The 24,257-nt window shown below is 53.7% G+C and overlaps 1 protein-coding gene across 10 annotated transcripts in view; it reads right to left on the bottom strand.

Moving 5' to 3' along the window:
• LOC139060400 (protein spitz-like) overlaps positions 1-24,257 on the bottom strand; it is a 178,984-nt gene that overhangs the window by 17,709 nt on the left and 137,018 nt on the right. For 9 of the 10 annotated variants that reach the window (XM_070539507.1, XM_070539526.1, XM_070539503.1 and 6 more), the window contains one exon: positions 19,118-19,285. In XM_070539507.1, coding sequence (XP_070395608.1) covers positions 19,118-19,285 — 168 coding nt within the window. Of the gene's footprint in view, positions 1-19,117; positions 19,286-20,374; positions 20,454-24,257 lie in introns of those variants that run through there. The other variant, XM_070539500.1, reaches the window with a different exon arrangement.

Here is a 24,257-nt window from a genome sequence, read left to right as displayed (position 1 = left end):
CCAAACTAGCCCCTGCAAAGGCCGAAATAACATTCGCAGATGCATAAGTTTTTGGACTACACACAGTACTGCGGCCAACTGCTACTCGGCACAATGCGAAGTGACCGGCGAACGGCGAAGTAAGGACATATATGTTCGGGCCGTAGATGCAGCTTTCGCTACCCCGCTACCTTAACGTGCCTTTTGTCGAACGAGTGCATGAGAACTGAGCTCTCTTGGCAGAAACGGACTTTGTTATTGGTGACAACGGTGCGGGAAGGCCGTCCACCAAAGTGGGGTTAGTTGCAACCGTAAGCATCTAAAGTTGCCGAATTCTCTATGGAATTAGGATGCGAAAGTAGCTTCATGCAATGTTGCGCACAGAGTCGTTAAACGAAGAAAGTAATACACTACGGAGGTGTGTTTCTAGCGAGATTCCTGCAGCCGCAACTCGCTGTCCGAACACCAACTCGCCAACACGTGATTGGCCGCACTAAACACGACGAAGTGGGGTCGGGATAGAAAGGGACGATACCTGGCGACTCCGTAACAGGCAGTTCTTCGCTTCCGTTTCAAATAGAACAAAAACAACTGCGCAGTTTTCGAGTAGCCTGCAAAAGGACCGAAAGGAAGGCGGCCGTCGCACGCGCACGGGTTCACAAAAGAAGCGGCTCCAGAGAAAGGGCCAGACAGCAGCGATCGGCGACTAAGCAGGAGGCGGGGAACAGGGGAGCGGGGAGAGAGAAAAGCAAGCGGCAATAAAGGCGAAGAAACTACGCACCAAAGAACACACATTCGCCAGGTGCTGCGCGGCGACAGCAGCAGCAGACGACGACACTTGAACGCGCGACGAGGCGACAATCGGTCGTCTGCTTGGATCTCCACCGCCCTCCCCCCCAACTACTCCCTCCCCATTTTCTTCTTTCTTTGACTTTCCACTCGGCTAACTTCATTTTTCTTCGCCTTCGCACACCAAAAACGACGAAACGGGGGGCGAGCAAGAAAACTGCAAAAGCTGGCCCGCGTCCGACACCGCAGTGAGCACGACGAGGCACATGGGAGAGAAGGTGGGGAGAGAGCCCGTAAAGGAAGCAGACGACGATGACACCCCGCCACGAAAAGAAAAAGGGGGGAAAGAAACGCGAACCCGGGCTGCAGCTTGCCGGTACTCAAACGGGGAGGGAGCTTGGGGCTTGCCTACCGCGGTGCGATTTCAAAACCGGGAAAGGACTGCAAAAGAGAGGAGGGAACAGCTTGGCCTTGAACCGTCGTCACCTTCGTGCAGCCACGGCGCACGCACGCAGTTAGCGCAAAAGGCGAGGAAGCCGGGTAAGAAACGGGAGCAATCACTCCTCGTTAGGAATCCATTTAGACTGTCGTTTGCGAATCCCGCAGCCCACAATCCTGCAGCGCGCGTCTGTTTGACGTTCGGAAGTGCGCAAGCATTGAAAAACCCGACTTCCCCTTTGAGTTGGCCCGATGCTGTTAAGCATCACGTAGACAGGCGTAAAGCACACAGCGCACAGACAAGGAGACGCAAATGGACCGCTGCCGGCGACACCGGTTCGGGATGCTGGCAGGCGTCGGGTTCCTGTTTCAACAGCGAGGAAGCGACTCCTGCCTCGCATGACAAACATGAGGGGAGGGGGGGGGGGCATGACACGTGCGAGCTTTGCCAGGGTCGACAGACAAGGGAGCACGACACCTACACTGCAGATGCAAATGTCCGCGCAGTCATACTAAAGACGCGGTTCCGCAATGCCACTAGAGCCTCTAGAGAAATGGTAAAAAAGAACATCGGCCTCCAAACTGCGCAAAGGCCTTATGCGCAGGTCTGAATTTAAACGTCGAAATTCCTTATGCAGGCCCGCGACGCCGGCAGAGCCGCTTCCGGGCTTTTTCACGGGCGACTCGGCTAGGAGCACACACGAGGCCATTTCACACTGCCTCAGAAGTCCAAGTAAACGCTGTCATGGAGCAACAAGCATTTCGCTTCTTGCCTCACGATCAGCGGCTACTACGACGGGAACTATATAGTTAAACATATAGCTCAAATTTTCAGACGTAGTCATTTATTCGTTTGTACAGCGAAGCTGGCCGTGAGTTGGGGATGGTCCGCTCTGAATGTCGACGAAAATTCACCGCTGGAAACATCGAAGCTAGCGCAATGAAACTTGTAGAATTGTTGGGTGTCGTCTAGAATGATGTGTGGGCGAAATTAGAGGCAACATTACTAAACTCGTAAAGTTGTTCAGGAGTGTGCGGGGTAATTAGACGAGTTGTGGGAAGTCACCAAATTTGTGTTATTTGCCATTTCCGTTTCAGAACTATTACTCATATCGAGACGAGGCTCAGTATGAATAAAGCGCATTTTTTAAAGTGACTCGTTAGATAAATCTCGGAGACGTAGGTGTATTGTTGGTGCCGTAGGAAGCTTGCAAAGCGAAGTGGCCGCCTTTAAAACACTATTTGGAGCGATGAGTTACGCTTGTTGTCGTGAGAAAATGGCTCAAGGTTTCTGCAAGGAAGTTTGCGCGTGTGATGGGACACCGCCTACGCTTAGAACGAACGGAGTTCGCAAATGTTAACTTGTCGAGCGTTCAACGTTGCCGCCGCAGATCTGGCTCCCCGCGAGGACGCGTTGAGAGCAGTGCGCGAGAGCTACGAATAACAAGTTCCACAGAAACCGGAAAGGCTCATTCGCAAGGAAAATACTCCGCGGCTATCAAAAGGAGCGCGCCAAGCGTCGTGGGCGTTTGTCTCGAAGTCCGTCTGAATCGCTAGTATTTTGACTAAGATTCTGGAAAGATCGCACACGTCTGTCGCTCTTTTATACTCCATCTTCGCGAAGGTGACTAAGATCACCACTGAAGGCTCCACAGCATGACAGATAGAAAAGATGTGACGCTCCCTACGCCACAGAAACGCTGCTCTCGCCGTCTATTCTAAAATTCCAAACACGAGCGCGCACGCCTCTTAGCGCCACTACACCAGGTTGCCCATTTGCCATGCATCACGAGGAGAGAAACAGAGCTAGAGCTAAGGTCTACAGGTTTAAAGCACACACAGGTCTTATCACCTTTAACTCCCACGGTCCCACACCAACAATTTCGTTCAACGCATTCCGCCATTATACGAGTGCCACGGGTAGCGGCCTTTCTTCTTTTTTATCGAATATCACATGAAGTCAGTGCTGATAATAAAGACTGTCCTGAAATGACGCAAACGTTATAGGACGGCTTCCGTCATACGACGGCATCGAGTGCGGATAGAGCTGTTAAAGGTTATTCCATGCGTGCATTGCTCCAAACTGACGAGAAAAGGGAGGGATTGAAAAAAAAAATTAATACAAAAGCAACGAATGCACGACCCCTGGTCGATGGCACCCACCTTGAACGACAATGTCATTCGTGGACGTTCGCGTCAGCGGCTGTCCCCCAACGCGCAGGATAAGCGGAGTTCCGATACGCAATACGGAAAGGGCCAACCAAACAAATATACACGCAACGCACACCTGAGCTACAGAGGCCGCACTTGCCGCGCGGCTCCGTCACGAGATACGCATCGAAAGGCCGCGTCGAATCAGTCACACGCATCGACATTCAGGGACGAGGTCGTTAGGCAAATAGCTTCCACGCAAGGGGGAAGCAGCGCCAAAAGCCACAAGGCGGCACGGTGCACGCGACGACGAGACGGGGCCCAAAGTCAGCGAGGGCACGACTGCGGAAAAGGCGCACGCAGCCCCGAAAAAGAAGCAAAGCAACCGTAGTAGGGTGGCAAAGAAAAGGGGTGCATAGCTAAGTAGCCCCCGCGAGCGAACGGGAACCGTCAACACGCGATTCCAAGCAGCACGACCTGAAAATGGGGATCGAAGAAAACCGTGACCGCCGCTGAGCTTTGCGCGTACGCACACACGCACGCACACACAGAGGCACGCGCGTAAGTGCGACGCGAGGGCACTGGCGATAAGAGGCCCGCGTCGAACAAACCGCGAGCCACACAGAACAAACATGCACGCGTCAGCTGAAAGCCGCGCAGGGAACGTCGGTTTCGCTTGCGAAACGGCAGTGGTGGGGAAGACCCTTCCCCCACCGATCGTAAACATTGACAACGACGCGCTTTTTTGAAACGTCGGAAGCCGCGCGTCACACAGTGCGTGTCGGCAACCTGTTCCACGCGACACGTGTTGCCCGTTCACAAAATAAGAGCGGGGAGGCTGGAACGAGGATAAACGTCGAGCACAGCGAAGACCAAAGTCTAGCATGCACGCAAACGAAGTGGTAAACGCCGCCAAAAGAAAGGAGCGCGAAGGAAAAGTGCCCGTGAAAGAAAAGTGGGAAGCACAACGAACCGGGAAGGCGCACACATCCAGCCAAGCCGCGGTTCGTCTTCCGCCTATAAAAATCCGCACCCAGGGCGCAAGCGAGGAGGTCCTGCTCCGTCCATAACTCCCGTCATGTTTGCTACACGACGTCAGGGAGACAGGGGTTGAAGAAAGCGCGATCGGATTGAGCATTGGCGAGGTGCACCGCCACTACATCACGGCACAACGGGGGCGAAGGCCGTTAAGTAGGGCCGTACATCACGCTATTCGGGAGGGGAGAGGCCGACGAGCAAACAGCGCGCGCAGCACGAGCGCATTTCACGGGCTATAAAATAAAGCAGGAACGCGTCAGGCACGGTTCCCCGCGAGCCCCCGGCGCCATTGTGACGCGGACGTCACTGCTTTTTCGTCCCGCCGAGCAGTTGTGGCTGGCCGAGCTACGGAGGCGGGCTCGCCGAACTGCGGATAGGAGATCGCTACCGCAAACCTCGCGAGACCAGTCATTTAGTGCTTTTCCTCACCCATGCCGAATGAACAGACTGCCATGAATCGTTCTTTCAGCCAGTACCCGTGCGCGCTTTTTCCTCTCTTTCCTCTTTTTCCTCTCGCTTTTTCCGCAAGTTGCCAATCAGCACTTATGTACGCACGCAACAACACGCACGGAAACGGTGTTGCAACGAACTGCTCGACTGTCTCTAAAGTGCGACTATTCCAAATATTACGCGTCGAAACTGAAGAACAATTTGCACTTACGAAGCCATACCCGACATGGAAAGCGTAATTTCCGCGGACTACTTGCACACTAGTGCGTCGAGGCATGCAAACAGAACGTGCAATAACTGCCGACATGACAGCGCTGTGTACTTTGGCAACGTTACTCTAGCAACATAGAAAACATACTTAGCCAAGAGGAGATATATTCCTGCCACATGGGCACATTTGGTGTCACTAAAACTGAGTCCTTCCTTGTTAGCAGGCTCTAGTCGAGATCCACCACAGAAAGCTATCTCTAGGTTGTCTGTACAAAGTGAAAAAAAAAGAATGTCAATGAACTCAATGTCAATAAGTCAGTGAACACGGTCTAGATCCGTCTGACCCTAGGCAGCAGCAACTATAAAAGAAAAAGCAACAGGCCAAAACGCTGACTATCGGTATTTATGCGCAAGTACATTTACACCGGTACTTCGTTGAGACGACAAAGAAAAAAGAAGGCGGTTCGCAAAGATCGTATCACGTGCTCGTATCTTGTGGGTTTCACAGCCGCTATGCGCGTGTGGTACAGCGGTGCGTGCTGCTTGTGCGAAGATGCGCGTGACTACTTTTCAGCGCAGGTGACCAGTTTCAGGCGAGAATGTGAGGGAAGCTACACTGGAGAAGCGCAATGTAGCTAGAAAGCGTGCGAGATCATGGCTTCACAGGCGGGGCACTCGAACTTCCAGCGAATTCGTAAAAACACACACACACACACACACACACACACACACACACACACACACACACACACACACACACACACACACACACACACAGACAGAGAGACAGAGGCGCCCAAGGAAACGAGACTTGCTGGCGCAATATTGGCGCTAAAGCTCTTCGCTCAAATCGCAGGGGAACCAATACGGAAATCGAAAGAAGTGTACACGTATACAAGGAAAATTAGGGATAAAAAAAAAAGGCCCTAGAGCACCAGGACAGTAAAGTATTAACACGTACGAAATGTCAGGCACGAGGTACGAAAAAAAAAAGCGCTCGAGCCGATTCATGCGTCGGGCCTAAAGCGGACCACAGTGGTGAACTGAGAGGAAGGGAGAGCTCCGGAGCACAAAACGGATCCCGAAGAAAGCAAAAGAACGGGGCCTCGGGGTGGGACGGCAGAAAGAAGGTGGGGGGTTCGCTCTGAGGGGTGCGCCCCCTCTGCGCCCCCCCTTCATATCCGAGACGCGGCACGCGCCACGCAACTTGACGCACTGCAACGCAGCAGCACATGGCGCACGCCGCCTCGGCAGATGGTCCTCTCGCGGGGAGGAGGCGAGGGACGGGTGCAAGAAAGGAAAACCCAGGAGGAAGCACGCGAGCGCGTGCATGCGAGCAAATCTCGAACGTCGCGCCGCCCGGCGGCAGAGGCACTGGCATAAACGCGTGAAACGACGCCGGGGATCTGCCCACAACCCGAAAGCGGCAATCCGGGACTAACGAAAACAAGGGAGCCAATCCCGCAAAGCTTACGGCGCTGTGTCATTACGTAGCGACTTCCATGTGGCTAACTCGTCTCGCATTGACCGTAGAGACGCACGCACTGCAATACGGCTAAACGCACGCTGGCTTCCGTTTTTATCTCGACATCGTCCTCCATGCGCTGTTGTTAGAGGTGTTCGAAGTCGACCTTGGATATCCGCACTCGGCGGACAAATCGCCGAAGCGCTTCAATAAGGTCCTGACATACCGGAGAGCGTAGCCGTCTCTGTTACACGACCGCTGTTGTCTAATAGTGAACTAACTTGCAGGTTATATACTTTCGTACCGCCCGCTACGCAAGGAAAATCGCATGCAGCGAATGCCAGGAAGCGATCGCAAGAAAACACGGTGCCGGACAAACGCAGAGAGCATAAACAGCTGTCATTACGGTGCATGCCATCTGCCGCCATCGGAGAGGGAGCATTACGAATGAGATCGTAATGACCAGCTGTGCGTGCGGCCGCGGAGTGTTTTTTTCCCAGTCCGTACACGCATTTGCGGCCACGACCCCCGTAATCGTGTACCCGCGCATTAAGCATGGTAAATCCCACCGCCGAAAGTCCGTGTAGGCGTGCGTGTACACAAATGCGCGCGCGTTTCCACGAGCGCATGTTGCCAACAGAGGAGGTCAGTTTCCTGCCATGCGCTGTTTTGAAAGCTCTTTTGCATACCGGCGATTCTTGGCGCCGGATCACGAATGTACATCGATACCCGGCCTTCACGCTATCGACAATAAAGTGAAGGAACATATATTTTCAGAAGGCGGAAAAGAGACCCAAGAAATCCGGCACAATCAGGACGAGGATGGCGCTTGATAAGCAACAGCAGCCAACGATGCTACGCGTCCACAATCGCTTAACACCAGCGTATCGCGCAAGTGTGAACATCATAAGAAGCCAGCAAACAAGGACAGCAAGGACAACATGGGAGAAATTACTTGCACTTACTAACTGAATTAAATAAATGATAAATTAATGGAAATTAAAGTGGATGAAGAAACAACTGGACGCAGGTGGGGATGGCGTCTTTGTTGGTTTCTTCTGATATAATTAATAAAAATCGGGCCCCTCGGTTCCCTTTCTTCAAGTGTGAACCAAGCTTTACTTACAAGAACGCGGGGTCCCGAGTCCTGAAACAGCCAACGAAAATCACGACGGTAGGATATTAACGTGCCGCTCACCCCTTCACAGTGCAAATACTGCGCAGCCTCGAAGAGGATGCGAGTTGTAAAGCGGCTGTGGTCTAACAGGGGCTCACGAACATGCGGTGGAAAAGGAAAAAAAAAAGTTGGCAAGACACCGTGGAGGTCGATCGGCGTTTCCGCCACAGAATTGGCCGGCAGACGCAGAAGCGTGGTGGTTTATCAAACGAGGAGGTTTATCAAGTGTGTCGATAAATATATATTAAAGAAAGGGGGGTGGGGATGGGGAAGGATGAGCAACCCAACCCACAGCCGTATCGTTGTCGACGACTTAGCTGCATAGATCTCGAGCGACGGAAGAGGTCCGCGTTCCACGAACCGAGGCCGTTCGTACCGGAGACAAAAGAAAAAGAAAAAAAAAACGCGAACGGTTTAGGGCCTACAGCCGCCCTTGGTTCTCAAGGCTCGCGACCTGGCTCGCATCGAGCGCTCGATTTGCGCGCCGCCACAGTCGCGCCTGCGAGGCTATGCACGCGCGAAAATCCCGAGCAGGGCGGCCCGCGAGGCAATGCAACGCGGCGAGGTTCCCGAGGAGCGGCGGCGACAACCCGGCGTCCGTGAAATGCGCGCCACTGCATCGCGGACCTGGCGAAGGAACCTGGAGGCCACGCTCCAGCCGTGCCGGGTCCGTTGGGTACAGACGCTCGCAATACAGTGCTCGGCCGTCGATCGCAGCAGGACGTAGAGCGAGCAGACCACCGACTCTCTTGCACACGCAATAAACGTATTAACATCGCCAGCACAGCTTCTGTAAATTTTCTTGTGATCTATAGTACTTTCCAGTTACCGAAATCCCCCCCCCCCCCCCCCCCGTCAACCGTCCCAAAACAGTGACCGTTTCTTTTCTTCATTCTTTTCCTTTAGTATCCCAAAATTCATGACCACCGCTTGTGGTAGAGCATGCAGAAATATCTGGTGAGGCTCACAGTAGCTGTATCAGTTAACTAAATTCCTATCGGCCATAACAAAACAACCAAAATAGTGTGTATATAACTAATATAATTATGAAAAATAGTGTGTCTAATTAATAACCTCAGGGGAGAGAGAGATAGAGAGAGAGAGAGACAGACAGAGAGAGAGGGACAGACAGAGAGAGAGAGACAGAGAGAGAGAAAAGGAACAAACTGTTGATCTTGAGGCCAGAATGACAAAAGGTTTTCGTTCGTAAGTTGTATATTTGTCGCTACCACTTCGTTCTTTATAAGGATTGGCTAGACGAATATTCTTATGAATCGCTCCTGAGAACACTGACGGCTTAGTGTACCCGGGCCCTGATTTCCCGTACAAATCCCGGAACACCACCTGAGCAGGTAGGCGCAAACAATGCAGTGCACCGCGCAGGATACACCTGCAATGCAATACCCCTCTCGCTCTCCAATAATAATAATAATAATAATAATAATAATAATAATAATAATAATAATAATAATAATAATAATAATAATAATAATAGCTTATGGTACACAGAATGTACGCCATGCGCAATGTGCTTGCAATGCGCCTCAACGTCATGCTGGACGTTTACGCTGTGGAGCATTCGTGCTTTTTCTAAGTTAGCGCATTCCGAAAACTCTTGTGGACCTCCTGTGCAAATGCTTTACACAGCGCGTGTGTGTACAATGCGTGCGTGAACCTTCTGCATTGACACTGTCAATAGACGGCCTCCGTGATCGGGTGGCGCAGAGAGTGTCATACGTCGTACTCCCGAATCTAGGAGGCCAGTCTACACAACGCGCCGTGCGTAGCGCGGCGCCGAGGAGGGGTGTTACAGTGACGACGGCTCGAGAGCAGGATAGGGTCAGGCTACCTTGCTCTCAATGTCACTGCAGATATTAACCATCTCTGGTTATCTTCTAATCCCAACCACAATAACTTCTTAACGATGTGAGAGCTACGCCCTTATTTTTATCGTCTCCGCAAATGTATACTAGCCGCTCAAAGAGGTGTCTCACGACTTTTCCCAGAAGCGTTACTCAATTTCTCCAACCGAATATCGATGGAGGAATTTGCAGCTTCTGAGATTGTTTAAAAAAAACGACAAACTTGAACTTTACAATAATTTTACGAAGTAATAACGGACGCGACAAAAGCCAGCTGTATAAGAATGGATCACTACGCGCGGATGAGACGAACGAACAAATGCTCAAACCACGCGCCTCACGAGTCGCGACGTGCCCTACACCGACAGTCGAGAAGAAAGACGCTATATCAAAGGAGCAACCGGTTACATTGGTTTTTTGTTGCTTTATCAAACACACACTTCGCATTTACATCTTTAAACCTTCATTCAATCCTCCCCACTGCCTATAGAGCCTTCGTGAGCGGCGCCGCACAAACACTGGAACACTATACTATAGGGAGGAAACAAAAACACACAGCCACGACTACTATACAGACCAAGCCAGACGACACGCAGCGCACTAGCAAAATAATGTTAGTGTAAACAGAGGCAAACCACAAGATGCAAAAGAAGAAGAGAAGCGATACATGACGATGGAGAGAGAGAGAGGTCCAGGGCCCGCATATAAGGCGCGACTACTAAAGGAAAGGAGCGAGACAAGGGTGGATCAAGCCGCGGCAGCGAGAAGGACATGGGTTAAGTTGGGTGGTAGAGGGGGGCCAGGGGACTAGCAGACGACGCCGAGGGGAGCAGACGACGCCGAGGGGGCGAGAAAGCTTCTGTGCAGACGAAATGGAGACGGAACGAATACGAAAACGCAAAAAGCCAGAGCACGACGCTAGGTCGAACGGACCGTCTCGTTTCCTTTCTAACCGGAAACAGGGACGGAAACGGAAGCCGCCTGCTCCGAGCAGCAGCAGCAAAACGGGGAGAACGCGTACGGCTGCAGAAAAGCGCAAAAAACGCGAGTACACCGGGGGGAATGGGGAGACTGGATGCGTGAAACCGCTGAAGAGGGCGCCTTAAGAAGGCGGCACGAGAAAGAATCAGATGAGGGCAGCAGAAAGAAAGAGCGCGAGCAGCAGGGAGATTTCATTTGTCACCTCGCACGTCGGACGTCGCCAACGGCTCCGTGACTACTGCCTGCCGCCGCCCGGTCTTGTACAGATAGCTGCTGGAGCACTATTCTTTGGCCCCCGGCTCGGATCGCCCATCACACAGCCAGCGACCGGCTCGCAGAAGGAAAGGGGGAAACCCGAGATATCGAAACGCCCCCTCCTACCGACACACGCAGCACGGCAGCCGCCCGACAAGAAAGCACCACCGGGCCTTGTGTATATGGCCGCGTCAGCAAAACGAATGAGCGAACGAGCACTTCGATCCAGACAGGAGGCAGGCCGATTTCGACGCGTTAAAGCATTGTGAGGGCACGTGCGAATCTACGACTAGCAAGGCTGGATCTTCATCGCATTGCAGCAAGGCCTACACCCAGAAGACGGGGAATGGACGCGGGTGAGAAGGTACGGCGATCACACTTGGCGTTTAACTCAAGAAAAAGTCTAGCACAGCAAATAATAAGTCACCACTGTTACATCGATTACTTGGGTAAGGTCACGCTGGGCCTATTCGATTATCCGTCCCGGACTGCCCGAGCCGGTGCTTCGAACTAATGAGCGTTGCGTATGCAGCGTCTCGGGCAGTCCGGGATGACAAATCAAAGAGGTCCCCTATAGCAAATCGCGAACCTGCCAATTATGCTAGCTACGTGTTCCTCATCAATGCCACATACATCTGTGGTTCTGCCGTCTCCAACCTTATGAACTCGAACGGGCGCAGACGTCGTTCACGCGAACGCAGCGGCGAACTTTCAAAGACCGACGTCCAACGCTCCTCCCTTCGACGCAATGCACGCCCGAAGGCCACGCATCGGCGGACGCGGATCGTACTCCTCCTTCGGAACAAGCGCCAACACTCGCTACTGATACAACCGCCGTCTCTTATTTTCTAACAGCATTCGTCCACGCGCTTCCTTGTCTATTGTGGTACTGAAGAGGCGGCCTGTGTAGACAATAGTTTTCGCACCAGACCCGCCGTCCGTGTCTCGCTAACATTGCGCAATCTCCTATGCAACGTTCCGCGCAGCTCTTGTGTTGAAACTGTTCACAGCATGCCGCCGACAATGTCGTCAGCAGGCTGAACATCATCGAAGATAATACGACGTCCCGCGTTCAATCCTTGTACACTCCCTGAAACACGCATCTGCGGCCGTATTTGTAATAGGCGCCTTAATTTCAAGGAGCGCGCGGAGATAGCTAAAATCGGACGCTACGTGCCACCACGCTGGGAGCACACGCGGCACCTTTTCGTGGCCCACGGCTTCCGCGAAGGGGTTCTTCCCCTTCGCTCGTTCCACTCCGGAACGAGCGAGTCGACAGAAAGGAGGAGACCGCCAACAAACGCGCAACACGGCGGGGGTGGCGTGTTCTATTCTCTTCAGCGGCCCGGGTTATGCGCACTGCACAGGGGCGTTTGGCCGGAACAAACATAGGCGGCGGCGACCGCATGCACGGTCTGGGCCCGGCAACGCGGAGACAACCGGGCCAACAGACAGGGCGTTGTGTGTGCCGGTCGCCGCGAGGGGAGAGGGAGCGCTAGGATGGGGGTAGATGCGATGACGCACAATGAATGTGTTTGCAAGAACCCGCCCCCTTAATAAGGGACCGCTTAAAGCGGCCGACACGGGTCGCTTTTGACGAACGAGAGATGACGTGGAGACACACGCGGACGCATGCCGACGGGGACGACCGCCGCACCTTCCGTCGACAACGCCGACGTTTCGGCCATGCAGCGCGGCCCCAGCGCGGGTCGCCGTACTGGTAACGTGCGCGCGATGTTCAGGGTAGTCCGTTTCGCGGCTCGCTCGAGTTCGAATAAACTGCCCGTAGGAAATCAAGTCATATACGCTCTAGCCATCCCGCGTGCCGTGTCTCTCGCTCTTGTCGCGGCCGGTTTGGGGCGCGGCTAAACTCGGTCCGTAGTTCTAGCGCACCAGTCAATCCGCAGCTGAAGTCCAGCAAACCTCCGGTCTAGTCATATTAGTGGCCCCTGACCAGCTGGCACGGACGCCGTCGCCGACGTTCGCGACCGCTCGGGCGACTTGAGAGACGTCCGCCGGCGGCGTCAACACGCCAGGACGCGTATGTAGCGCAGACAGGAGCGCGCTCGGGGGCCGCGCACGGGTGAGGAACGAAAGAAAGAAAAGGGGCAGCGCTCGCCATAGCCGCGGGGGCCCTAATCACCGTCCGGCCAGAGGAGAGGTCCAGCCAGCCAAGGGGAAACAAGGCGCCACGGCTGAGCGGCCAAGCCGAGCAGGGAGCCTTCACCCGTGTCGCCGGCCGACAGCGCTGGCGGCGCCAGAGAGCCCTCCGCACAACAACTGCCGAGCTTGTTGTATACACTGCTGCACGGCACATATCGCGCGACTTGAGCGTGCGCGCCTCTCGCTTTTCGGCGCGGGGCGAACGAACTCTGGGCTGAGAGGGGCTCTGCGCGTTCACACAGGCGGCGCCGGCTGATACGCGACAAACGCGCGTCATTATGCCATCCGAACAGCGCATTGACCAATCGAGGAAGCCGCGGCATCGCCCGAGCTGGGCGACGAGGCACCATCCATAGACAAGTCCCCGCGCACCAGCGAGCAAGTCGGGGGGCCCCTCGAAACGCTGTGCATGTAGCCACCTGTCGGACAGGAGTGGATTTGCGTCGAGGTCAGCAAGCGCAAATAAACTCCCGAAACGAACAGCCTTATACCATTCATTGGACAACTTTTATTTTTTCGCTTCTGCGATTGTTTAAAACATGGTGGAGGAGATGGGGGCATCTGTAGCTACACGAATAACAAACTTTCGGAAATATTACCGTGAAATACGTGCAGAAAGCTACACTCTTACTGCCGAGTAACCCCTCGTAATGCAAAAGGCACGCTTTCTTTACGAAATACTTGAGCCGCCTTTAAACGACTCTGTTTCTGTCTCGTATTCAACGAATCAAAGCGGCGTACACGCCTAGAAAGTCACAGGGAAGGCCGACACGCGCGCCGGCCGCGTTACGCGGAATGTAAATTGTCTAAGACCACCCTACTAGACTGACGAAATCAACTGGCTAGCGTTGGCAACTATTATCAAAAGCAAGAACGACAGCAGGAGAGGACGGTTGCCCTGAAGCTTCGAGCATTCTTTAGCGCAAAGCCTAGCTGCAACAGAGCACCGTATCCGGTGACCCCGCGCACATGCAGAGGATCGGAACGCATAACAGAACGTTCGAGCACCGCGTTACCGCTTTGCCGTTACCGCCCTTGCCACGCAGGTACAGAGAACGTGCGCTAATGGTAACGAAAAGTGGCCACGCTACGCTATAACGTTCCATTTGCCAGAGTGTTCTGCGGCTGCCGCTTACCGTTACCGACCTAGTCGACTGCCCGCTTCGCCCATATATACTCAGCGTCACGCGCGCACCTGGCAGGGGCGGCGCGGATTGGCCAATACAACACACGCGAAAGCAAACTGGTCGGTGAACAGGACGACAAGCGGTAGAGGTCAGCCATACCAGCCAATGGTAAAGCTAAACTTATTTTATTAAATAAATGATTAAAAAAAAGAAACTGCAACGATGGTCAACACTGGACTAAACAAAAAAAGACGCATGTAGTGCCAACTCTCAACATCGCACGTGTCGTCCTCCATTCAATTCAGTGGCAAGATTGTTTTTCGTTTTCTTCTTTCGCATTCCTCGGCGGTGGTTCCCCGTGCGCCGGCGGCAGCAGCTGTGCGCAATGGCGTGCGCTCTCGAGTGAGCGCGGATCCCAGGTGGCGCGGACGTGGTGCGCAACGACGAAACCGTCCGAGCACCGCGGAAACAGTGCCTTCTCCTATCTGCTGTTGCGCTACCTGCCAACAGCACGCCGGACCTGGCGCGTATGGGATGCGTGCGCGCATTGTGCGTTCGCTTCCGCGCGCGACGTTCTCTCTGGAGTGGTCGTCCCGGATGCAGCCGGCCGGCCCGTTCGACGGATATGCCTGCTCGAGGGCCGAGGGGGAAAAAAAGAAGAAGAAGAAAGAAAACCCGCGCGTGCCACGGGTACAACTAGGGACCAGATGTCACGCAGGCAAAACGATTTCCAAGCGAGAGAGACAGAAAGAAGTGTGAACACGTAAACAATGAAAACGCCTTCTGGACCCACGGCGCAGGCGAGTGCGCAATGACACCTGCAAGGCTCCCTGGCACTCACTGCTCTGTACACGGACGCAGGCGGTGCGCAGTTTCTCCTGAACAAGGAGAAAAAAAAAAAAAAAAAATCCGAATCAACGCTGTGTATTTCTTCCCCTTTCGAAATCAAAGTTGCTAAAGTAATGTTACGACCGGATCACGTAGTCCAGAGTGCTTTAGCTGGTAAACAGAACATGTTTCAAACGATGCCAGAATTAAAATTTTGACATCCGATAGGCTTAAAAGAACGGGTTCATAACCTGAAGGAAGCGGTCATCTTTACGGGCGAGCGCAGACATGTCCGTTAGCCGCCGATGTGCTCGAAAAAGAAACAAAAGTACTAGTGGTTCACCGCCTCACGAAATGAAGACGTCGGTCTATAACACCCCCCACAAGTGACGTTTCGCGAAAGTGAAGAAAGAAGAACGAGACTCACACGCGACCCTCCAGCTACCCCCCGCATCCGCTCCCCTAACCTCGCGCACGACTCTCGCTCTCGGAGACGTTTTTCTTTCTTTTTTTTCTCCCCCGGCGCGTCTGTTTGCAAAACGTAAAACGTGCACATTAGAAGCGACCGTGGCCAATCGGCCCCTCGTCCAGCCCTCTCCTTGATAGCGCCGGCATTCTGTCCAGCTTGCTCCTTGCAGGTCTCTTCTTCCAGCACACTATGGGTCGCCAAAGAACGATGGCGTGCGGGGGCCATTGGGAGGGAGGGCAGTAAGGTGGGAGGCGAGTAGATTCCGCGCGGAGGCCGAAAGCGAGACAGGAAAGGTCGCAACCCGCGGCGCATAGCCGGACCTCTTTAGAAGAGGCCAGCGCCTCGAACCAAACACCGCGCCGCGCGCGGAGAGAAACGCGACCACCCGCACGCGCACGGCTACGGCTCGCGAAAGGAATGCAGCTTCGCCTCCCGTTGCCCCCCCCCCCCCCCCCCCTCCAGAAACCGCCCCCACTTCGGCCACCACAAGCCACTGCTCGCGCTGGAGAGCTTCGGCGGCGGCGGCAAGTTCCGTTTCGACGACTCGGTAATTGAAGACCGCGTCTAACGAAGACATCGCTGCTGATACCCTGCTGCTGCTCACCACAGCCTCTCGGCTCCTGCGCCGCGCTTTGTCTACGTTCGCTGACTGTGCTGTAATCGCGGGGAAAAGCGAGCACACCTCGTTCGTGGCGCCGCCTGCTCGCTTCCAGCGCCACTCTCCTCCCTCTCCGTGGTCCAGCCGCAAACGTCCTGTTTTCTCGCCATTATTATCTTTCACCTGCTGTAGTTCAAGGGCCACTGCACAGCCGCTGCGTCTCTCACAACGAACTTGCGGCTAAAGACTATCCGATGATGGTAAAATAATAGTACCAAAAAAAGATTAAAAAAAAAAGAAAACGTTGGCGCGGCATGGAGGCACCACTCGTCGAGTGCCGTCCGCGTTACTATTTCCCAAACAGTGGGAGTTCGCCGCTCTCAGAAACAGAACGCGCAGTGGATGCTCGGATGCCTGATTTTGTAGCGCCACAATGATCTCCAACATGATGCCCAGAGCCAACTGGACTACAACTCAGGATTGAGGGGAGGGGGCAGCAGGTAAACCGGAGTTTTATGCAGTGACATTACGATGAACGAAATGCTCATTAACACTCAATCCGAATAAAAAAAAAACGAAAAAAATAATCGCCTTCAGCGACTATGCCCAAGCGCGAGTATAATCTGCGCCTTAAATTTGTCGAGGTATCTCGCACGCACAACGCCTTCTTCACGCATCGGATTCATTTCTAACTTGCTTCTGGTGCGTAGAAACGAAGGCCTGGCCATCACCGTTTCTGCGGTCTGGAGCGCTGTACAGCAGAGGTCACCTTCAGGGATAAATTCAGCCATGTAGACACCGCGATCACAGGGCGACAACGCCGTAGAGACAGAGTGGGAGGCAACAAAAGAGAGGAGAAGCAGCGCGCAACATGTGCGACTTGCAGCACGAGGCGACCTCCTCCTCTTGCGGCTGTTTTTGAGGAGCCGGGGAAAACCGAAGAAAACGTACACGAGAAAGCGAGAAAAAGAAATGCACACGGGACGCGTCAAGCAAGGTCGCCACCAGGAAGTCGACCTTCGGGAGGCCCGGGAAAGGTATTTCTCCGCGCGCGCCGATTCCCGGAAACCGCCACCCGGCACAAGGAAGCCGCGGGCGCGCTGGAAAATAAATAAGCCGCGATGTCCCGAGAGCTAGAGGAGCAAAGAAAGGCGAGTAAAACGGAAGCAGGGTGCCCCGAAGAGTACAGGGGCGAAAGAAAGATACGGCGGGTGAGACGCCGGAGAGCTTGGGGACAGAGCTGCCGCTGTGACGAGGCGAAGAAAGGGCACCGACCAATGAAGGTGCGACGATCTCAAAAAGTGCCGGCGTCGAAGGAAGATTTACGACCGCTGCCGACGCCGCGGGCAATGCAATTCGGTCGCGAGGTACGTGACAGGGAGGAGTGCAAGAGAGACGCACCTCGGTCAGCGCGCACAAAGGACCCACGCTTTCGCGAACAGCAACGTCCAGCGCATACCACACCACGTCGGCAACGTCTCTTCCCGACACACGCGGGGTGGCCTCAGCGCAACACAGTCACGGGCAATAGGCTAGAAGGCAGTGACGACGGCGCCATCGCCGCGAGCTGACACAGCGTGACCTCTTAATTCTTGCCAGTTTTGGAGCAAAAAATGACACCCAACGCGCCCCGTACTCCTCAGCACACACAGCGTACTTCCGTCACGCTGCTGCTGCCCCCGCTCTGGACATACGACGTCCGCAACCAGGAACGATTCACTCGAAGCCAAGCGCAATAGACGTGGTTGTCCCACGTCTTCCTTCGTCCGTCGTTTTATTTGGCGCCTTCGTCGTAAACATGTACAACCAACTCGCCCACCAGCACGTGCGCAATAGACGTGCTATCGAAGATCAGTAGGCAGTTTCCCAAGGCACACAGCCACAGGGACTCCATTGCTGCCAGGTGCTGTACTTATCTCTCTTTAGTTATACGTCCACCACCTTTAAGACGGCTCGACTAGTACAGGACAGGCACGAGTACAACGAAGAGCATAAACGCCAAACAGGAACATGCGAAGCCGGCAAAAGGGGAGAAGGGAAAGGGGCGAGAAGAGGCGAAGCTACTGCTGCAGAGTCGTGGTATATCAGCATTTCGTCGCGTGCTTGCGTGAGTGCGGACTTACCACGTTGCTCGAGAGCTGTGCTTTAAGCGCGAGACAGAAACAAACAAGCAAGCAAAAAACAGGCAGGGAGGAAAAGGGAAGCGGTAGAGAACGCCCTCTGGGGCTAAGGCCGGTCACCAGGTGTTCTTGGCCCGACTCCCCTCCTCGAAGGCAGGCAAAAAGAGGGAGGCGAATGTTGGGGGGCAGAGAGAGAGAATACAACACTGCCTCAAACAGCGTGCACGCGTCACGTCCCGGTGTGCAATGAGGAGAGAGAGACCGGGCCAACCGCGGGGCACGCGCGAACAGCGAAGCTGCGTGCGCGTTCCGTTAGCGCTTGGGATCTAGAAGAAAAGGTAGGGAGAAAAAGCGGGAGGAAAACGGCTAGACGCGCCTCGGAAACCACTGTGTGCTACGGTGCGGGAAGTAGCGTAGAGACTGCCAACGCTGCTGTATTAAGCAGCCGTCCTTTCCCCCGCACCGTTCTATTCCCTATCGTAGTAAGACAGCCTCCCGCTTTCTATGGACAAGAGCTGCGCATCGCGTGGTGATAGGGTGATACTATTCAAGGAAGAAGGCGCTATGCAAAGAATGTAAGAGGGTGTACAGTCAGATAGAACAAATTAAGGCAGCCGACATAAGGTAGGACAGCACGTTCCCGAATCCCAGGTGGCAACGGACCCGAGTTCGTGTCGCTCGCTACCAACACGTGTCGGAGATAAGATGGATATAAAGAAGAAAGCGAATGAAAAGGCAGTCTTCAAAATGCATGCGTGCCCACCAGCAGTCAAATCTCGGCTGTGAGCGCGCCGCAAGGCACCCCTAGCCAAGGGGAACAGCAGCAGCGGCGTGCTTCCCTTAGCGAGAGGGCTCACGCAGTCTTTCCATCCTCTACAGACATTATTCTAGAGCTCGATTATCATGAGCCTTGCGGCAGCGTGCCTGGGCTCCCCGTCAAAACGTTTCGAGGCAGCCCAAGCCACGCACTCGAAAGCGAGGCGATCCGCTGCGCTCCTGGCCTACAGCTCTCCGTACCTGCTATCCGGAGGAGCGCAGCGGCGAGCACGATAAACAGGAGCCAGCCGGGTGGGCAGGTGGCCAGCCTCCGAGAGTCAACCTGCAGCAGGCCCTTGGGCCACCAGGGACCGCCCGCTCCGCAGCTGGACGCCGGCGAGGGGGACGAAGAGGAGGAGGAACCAGCGCCTGCGCAAACAGCATCCATCAGTCACAGCACGCTTAGACATTCGACACTATAAAACACAACATGATAAGGGAAGAAAAGGCGCCTTAGCCATGTACTATATCTGACATTTCGGCACACAACAGGGTCCGGGGCACCAGAGGTCGCCACGCATTCCCTTCGATTAACCTTTGATGCCATAAGACAACTCATTTATCTATTCATGAACAGATGGAACACACGTAGCGCAAAAGTTCTCTTCAAAAGACTTCTCCCGCCTATAACGAACGATGCAGAAGAAGGAGGGGGGGGGGATATTGCGGGAGGCGTTATTGCGGGAGGCGTTATTGCCCATGTGACGTGAACATTTTGCGTCAGTGTGAGACAGCTTCACCCGACGTGACAATGAAGCAAGTTGGTGGCATCTCTGACTAGTCGTTCCCAACGCCCAGACAGCGATCGTGGCGTCTTCGTGCAGTAAAGCTTGCAGTCGCTGTCTTAAACACAACTTGCGATTCGAAACGCAAGTAAATGATGCCGTTAGTGACATTTGCACTAGAAAGTACCCGATACTGATCCCGATTGGCGAAGTCAACTTCAATTGCTGCGGCTCAGCCCAGGTACATGACGTCTCGACAGTGCGATTTGAGGAGTAAATGAAAACGCGGCGAAGCTTTAAACCAAGACGATGGTATATTGCGTACATAGAAACAACGTATGATCCATGGGACGCTTTCGTGCCCTAAAAGTTAGTTTTCAGGATCAGACACTAATCGGTAAATTTTGCTTCTCCAGGTTTTAGAGGCTCAGTTTCCTTTTGCCGACTGCAAATCAATAGTTCAGTTAACGTTACGACAGTCAGTCTCCAAACGCACCAACAAGAACAACTTATACAGTTTTACGCGGTGTTTTGGGGAAGGGGTAGACCTCCGTTATTAATTCTGATCACGTGCTGTATACATTTAACGCGATAAACTAATACCGCGTTCCCCACCACTGGAACGCGACAGGAGCTGTCGGAAGGCGAACGCGTCGTTGTGTGTTCACCGGCGGAACCCCATTGCCGGTCACCCGACCGGGAAGGTACTTCCACGCTTCACAATGGCCATTACCTGCGACTGGCACGTAGCACCGCGCCAACGAAGTGACACAGCGTCTCACAGATGCGAACGACATCTCAAGAGCGAAGCGCGCACACAGGATCAAAGCGGCGCTAAAGTCGCCCATTTAACCGGGGCAGACGGGGCAGATCATTGTCCAACTTCCCACCATGGAGCATACCGCCCTGTAATTGCACTGTCTGGGGCATCCCTGCCGCAAGGCCATAAGCGACAGGCAGCCACTACAGCGAACGGTTTGCACGCGCCCAACAGGGACGGCGTCCCAGTAGTGCGTGGGCGACTGCGGTCTATGGTGATCGCCGGGAGCGCAGACAGTCGGCGACGACGGAAGCCGCCACGACAGCACGTGCCGGTACATGCAAAAGAGCCGCCCCGCTGCGGCGCGACGGAACGGATGGCGGCCAATTGTCACCAGATAAGCGTGGAAAGAATGCAGCGCCGCGACGGCCAGCTCCGCAATGGGACGGCCTGGCACAACGGCGGCCGCACGGCACGCGAATCAAAGCGGGTCTCCAGAGAAACACTGAGGCGGAGGGAAGCAAGAAAGCACAATGAAAGCGGGCCATTTCAAAAGGCACGCAGCATGCAATGCGGCTCGCGTTGGCTGCTTATCACAGCGGCATTTCCGCCGTTGCCTCACGCACAAAGATAGGCGGAGACACGAAAGGATGTACCGCGTGTCTGTTAGGAAAAAAAAAAAAACGAGAGAGAGAGAGAAAGAAAATGAAAGGTGATGAGGGACGGCTCCACCAGACGACAGCTAGACTTCTGAAGTCAGAGCCAAGAAGTCACCGGTTAGTTGCAACTTAGCGGCGTGTCAGTTGCGAAACAACGTGGACACCGCGGGTTTGAGAAATGCTTGCCCCCAAGTTAAGCCGCTCGTACTCTCTAAATAAAGAATGGCTAAGCTGCGCTTAGTCTGCGTTGCGCACCATAGCATCAAGTATCTTTCAGCTTTGAACGAGCATTCGTCTTTCAGATAGCCATTGCTGCTTTCCAGGTAACGGATACTGCAATACCATGTGTGGACGAACGAGCAAACAAGAGAGATAGTAAGGCAGGGATGTTAACCAGACCTAGTTCTGCTTGAGTACCCTGCACATGGCGGAAGGGGATAAAAATAGAGAGGTGCACAAATGAAATAAACCGCGTACGCAAATCGTGCAAGCGGACAATGCTATCAAGGTGTTATGTATATGCCCGTGGACCTCGGGAACTTAAGCAAAGTAGATATAGCTTTCTGTGCGCAGGTCCTATGGCAAGTAAGAAAAAATAAGGTAAGTCGGCTACCGACGATTTACGGGGCTGACCGTACAAGATCAAATAGAGGATATCAGAGACAACATAGTAAGTCACCTGGACTGCCGCAGTAGTCGCTATTTGTCTTTCGGCAGTTTTAACAGCAATCGAGCCCTCGTCACTCGCACGTCCACCAAAGATTGAACAGAGGTTCGGTGACAAGGCGCATGGATATCGTTTACGGCGGAGATGGCCTGGCGGGAGAGCCAACGCGAAAAGCGACGAGGGCGCAGGAAATCGCAAGCTGAATACTACTACTACTACTACTACAACTACTACTACAATAGTCAAACAAAAGCAAGGGAGAGCTATATAGACGTGTACAGAGGCAACATTGTGACCGGTGAGCAGGCAAGACAGCCGTGACGAGAAAGGTGAGCGCAGCGACCATATATATTTAAAGCCCCTAACATTCGCACCATACGCTGTTCGTAGGGATACGCAGACGGTTTGCCACCACGCCAGACACGGGTTAGACGCCGTTTCCTCTTTCGGGCGCCCTTAATACTTTCTGGCAAAGTACCACGAAAAAGAAAGAAACAAATTAAAAGGCAACGGCAGCGACAGAGGCGAGGCCGGCGCATTCCACGATCATTACACACGCACGCGCTTTCTGCCGCTACTACGGCAGCAAGCCCGAGCCGCAGCGTATTCCATGCTTCTCTCTCTCTCTTCGCTGCAGCCTCCGAGCAGCCACCGCGCTGCAGCCATAGAACTGCACGCAGCAGCGCTGGCCACGCTCCCGAGGTTTCGCTCTTTCCTCCGCATTTTCTCGAGATTCTTGCACCCGCAAGACCCAGCACGGCTCCGCAAGGCGGCAAGCCGCCGTTATTCTTCCTTTGTCTGCGAACTTCCTCGAGAGAAAAGGCTTCTCTTGCAACGCGTATACTGCCGCAGCGCTCGCTTGCCTCTTGCCTGAAAAGAACTAACCCCCCCCCCCCCCCAACTCCAAGCCCCGCGCAAGACGAGGCCGCCACACTTGCTTGTTGAGCATCTCTTAGTCACAGTGCTCCATTTTTCTTCTTCTTAGAACACACATATATATACCCTCATTTTGCCCAGCATTTCCACTGGTTCTTGCCGAGCACTTTGCCATCCCGTTTCCTCGTACCTGACAGCATGAAGGAAAAAATATGAAAAACTATATATATCTCTAGCGGACACGGTAAAGCCCCTGCAAGCCGCCCGCGATTATATAACTCGTTTCGGCGCAAAATCCACCTTTTCGTACTCAAAATGCCTTGAAACAACAACGCGCGTCTGACTACTATACAGAACACATACTTCTATGATGACCCTCTTCATAGCTTCATGCGGCAAAACTGTACAAACGAGGTCAGACCTGACTACATCGAGCACCTACACGAGTACACAAATAAATGAAACAAGCTGCTCGAAGCGCCCCCCCCCCCCCCCCCCCACACACACACAGTAAACGTTTGCGCCCCCCTCCCCATTCCAGTACGCTGTAAACGCTTCATCTCGCAGCACCCCTCCCCCCCTCCCCAATTAAGGTTGGATTGCCCCAAAGCACTAATAGAACAGAGGAGGCGTTTTAGAGCTACAGCAAGACGAGCGAACAGGTGCAAAATCGGCCTCCTGTCGGCCGAGTATGGCGGTGCACATATAATGTGTCATGTGAAAGACGGACAGCACATTTATCTGGTGTGCGTGTGTATATATATATATATATATATATATATATATATATATATATATATATATATATATATATATATATATATATATATATATATATATATATACACACACACGAACACACTATAGGGCGTCCCAGCTAAGGTTAGCCAAGCTGTTCAACGAAAAAAAAAATGATTAAACAAACACGGTGCTAGTATGATTTCGATGATGCTATAGTCAGATACAACTTTAGAAAAAAGGGGGCGTTTACTCCTCCGAGGCGGATGCACACGACATCCACCAATGGGCGTGCACTCTGGACCGACGTCATGCGCCGGGCGGCCGGTGACTTCGCCGCTTCGGTCATCTGGGCGGGGCCTCCCCTTTTTTCTAAAGTTGTATACGACTATAGTTCGGTTGTCAGAACGCCGGCGGCCGAACAACGCAGGCCTTATAATTGTAACTTGCACCGTGTTATTTAAATCTCCTTTTTTTTTTCATTGAACAGCTTGGCTAACGTTAGCTGGGGCACACGGTGCATTCCTCAAGTGCACGATATTTTTTTGTTGCTGATGTTTGTCGCACGAAGGCGGAAGTCGGACGTGAGCGCTTCAAAATGTATTAGACATTCTACGGAAGCACGATGTGCAATTTCCAGCGCTCGCACGACGCTACTGAGTGCAACCGCACAAATTTCGACCAGAAAACAACACGTGAAAAGACAATGCAACACGAGCGCGGGATGAAACAAAGCCCCCGAACGAATTGTATCACTGCGAGGGCTCGGGACATGGCCTCAAAGACGCACGCGCTCTCACCCCCCCCCCTGCGCGTCATGTGCACCGCACTTCACATCGTCCGTGAAGGCGCGAGGCATCACGGGTAAACGTCATGGCTGCAGCTCAAGGCCGTAACGAGCTCCAGAGCAAAAAAC

Source organism: Dermacentor albipictus, chromosome 1 (genome assembly GCF_038994185.2).
Source record: "Dermacentor albipictus isolate Rhodes 1998 colony chromosome 1, USDA_Dalb.pri_finalv2, whole genome shotgun sequence".
NCBI classification, from domain to species: Eukaryota; Metazoa; Arthropoda; class Arachnida; order Ixodida; family Ixodidae; genus Dermacentor; species Dermacentor albipictus.
The sequence above is the reverse complement of the archived record's forward strand: the minus strand, read 5'-3'. Positions and strand labels throughout refer to the sequence as shown.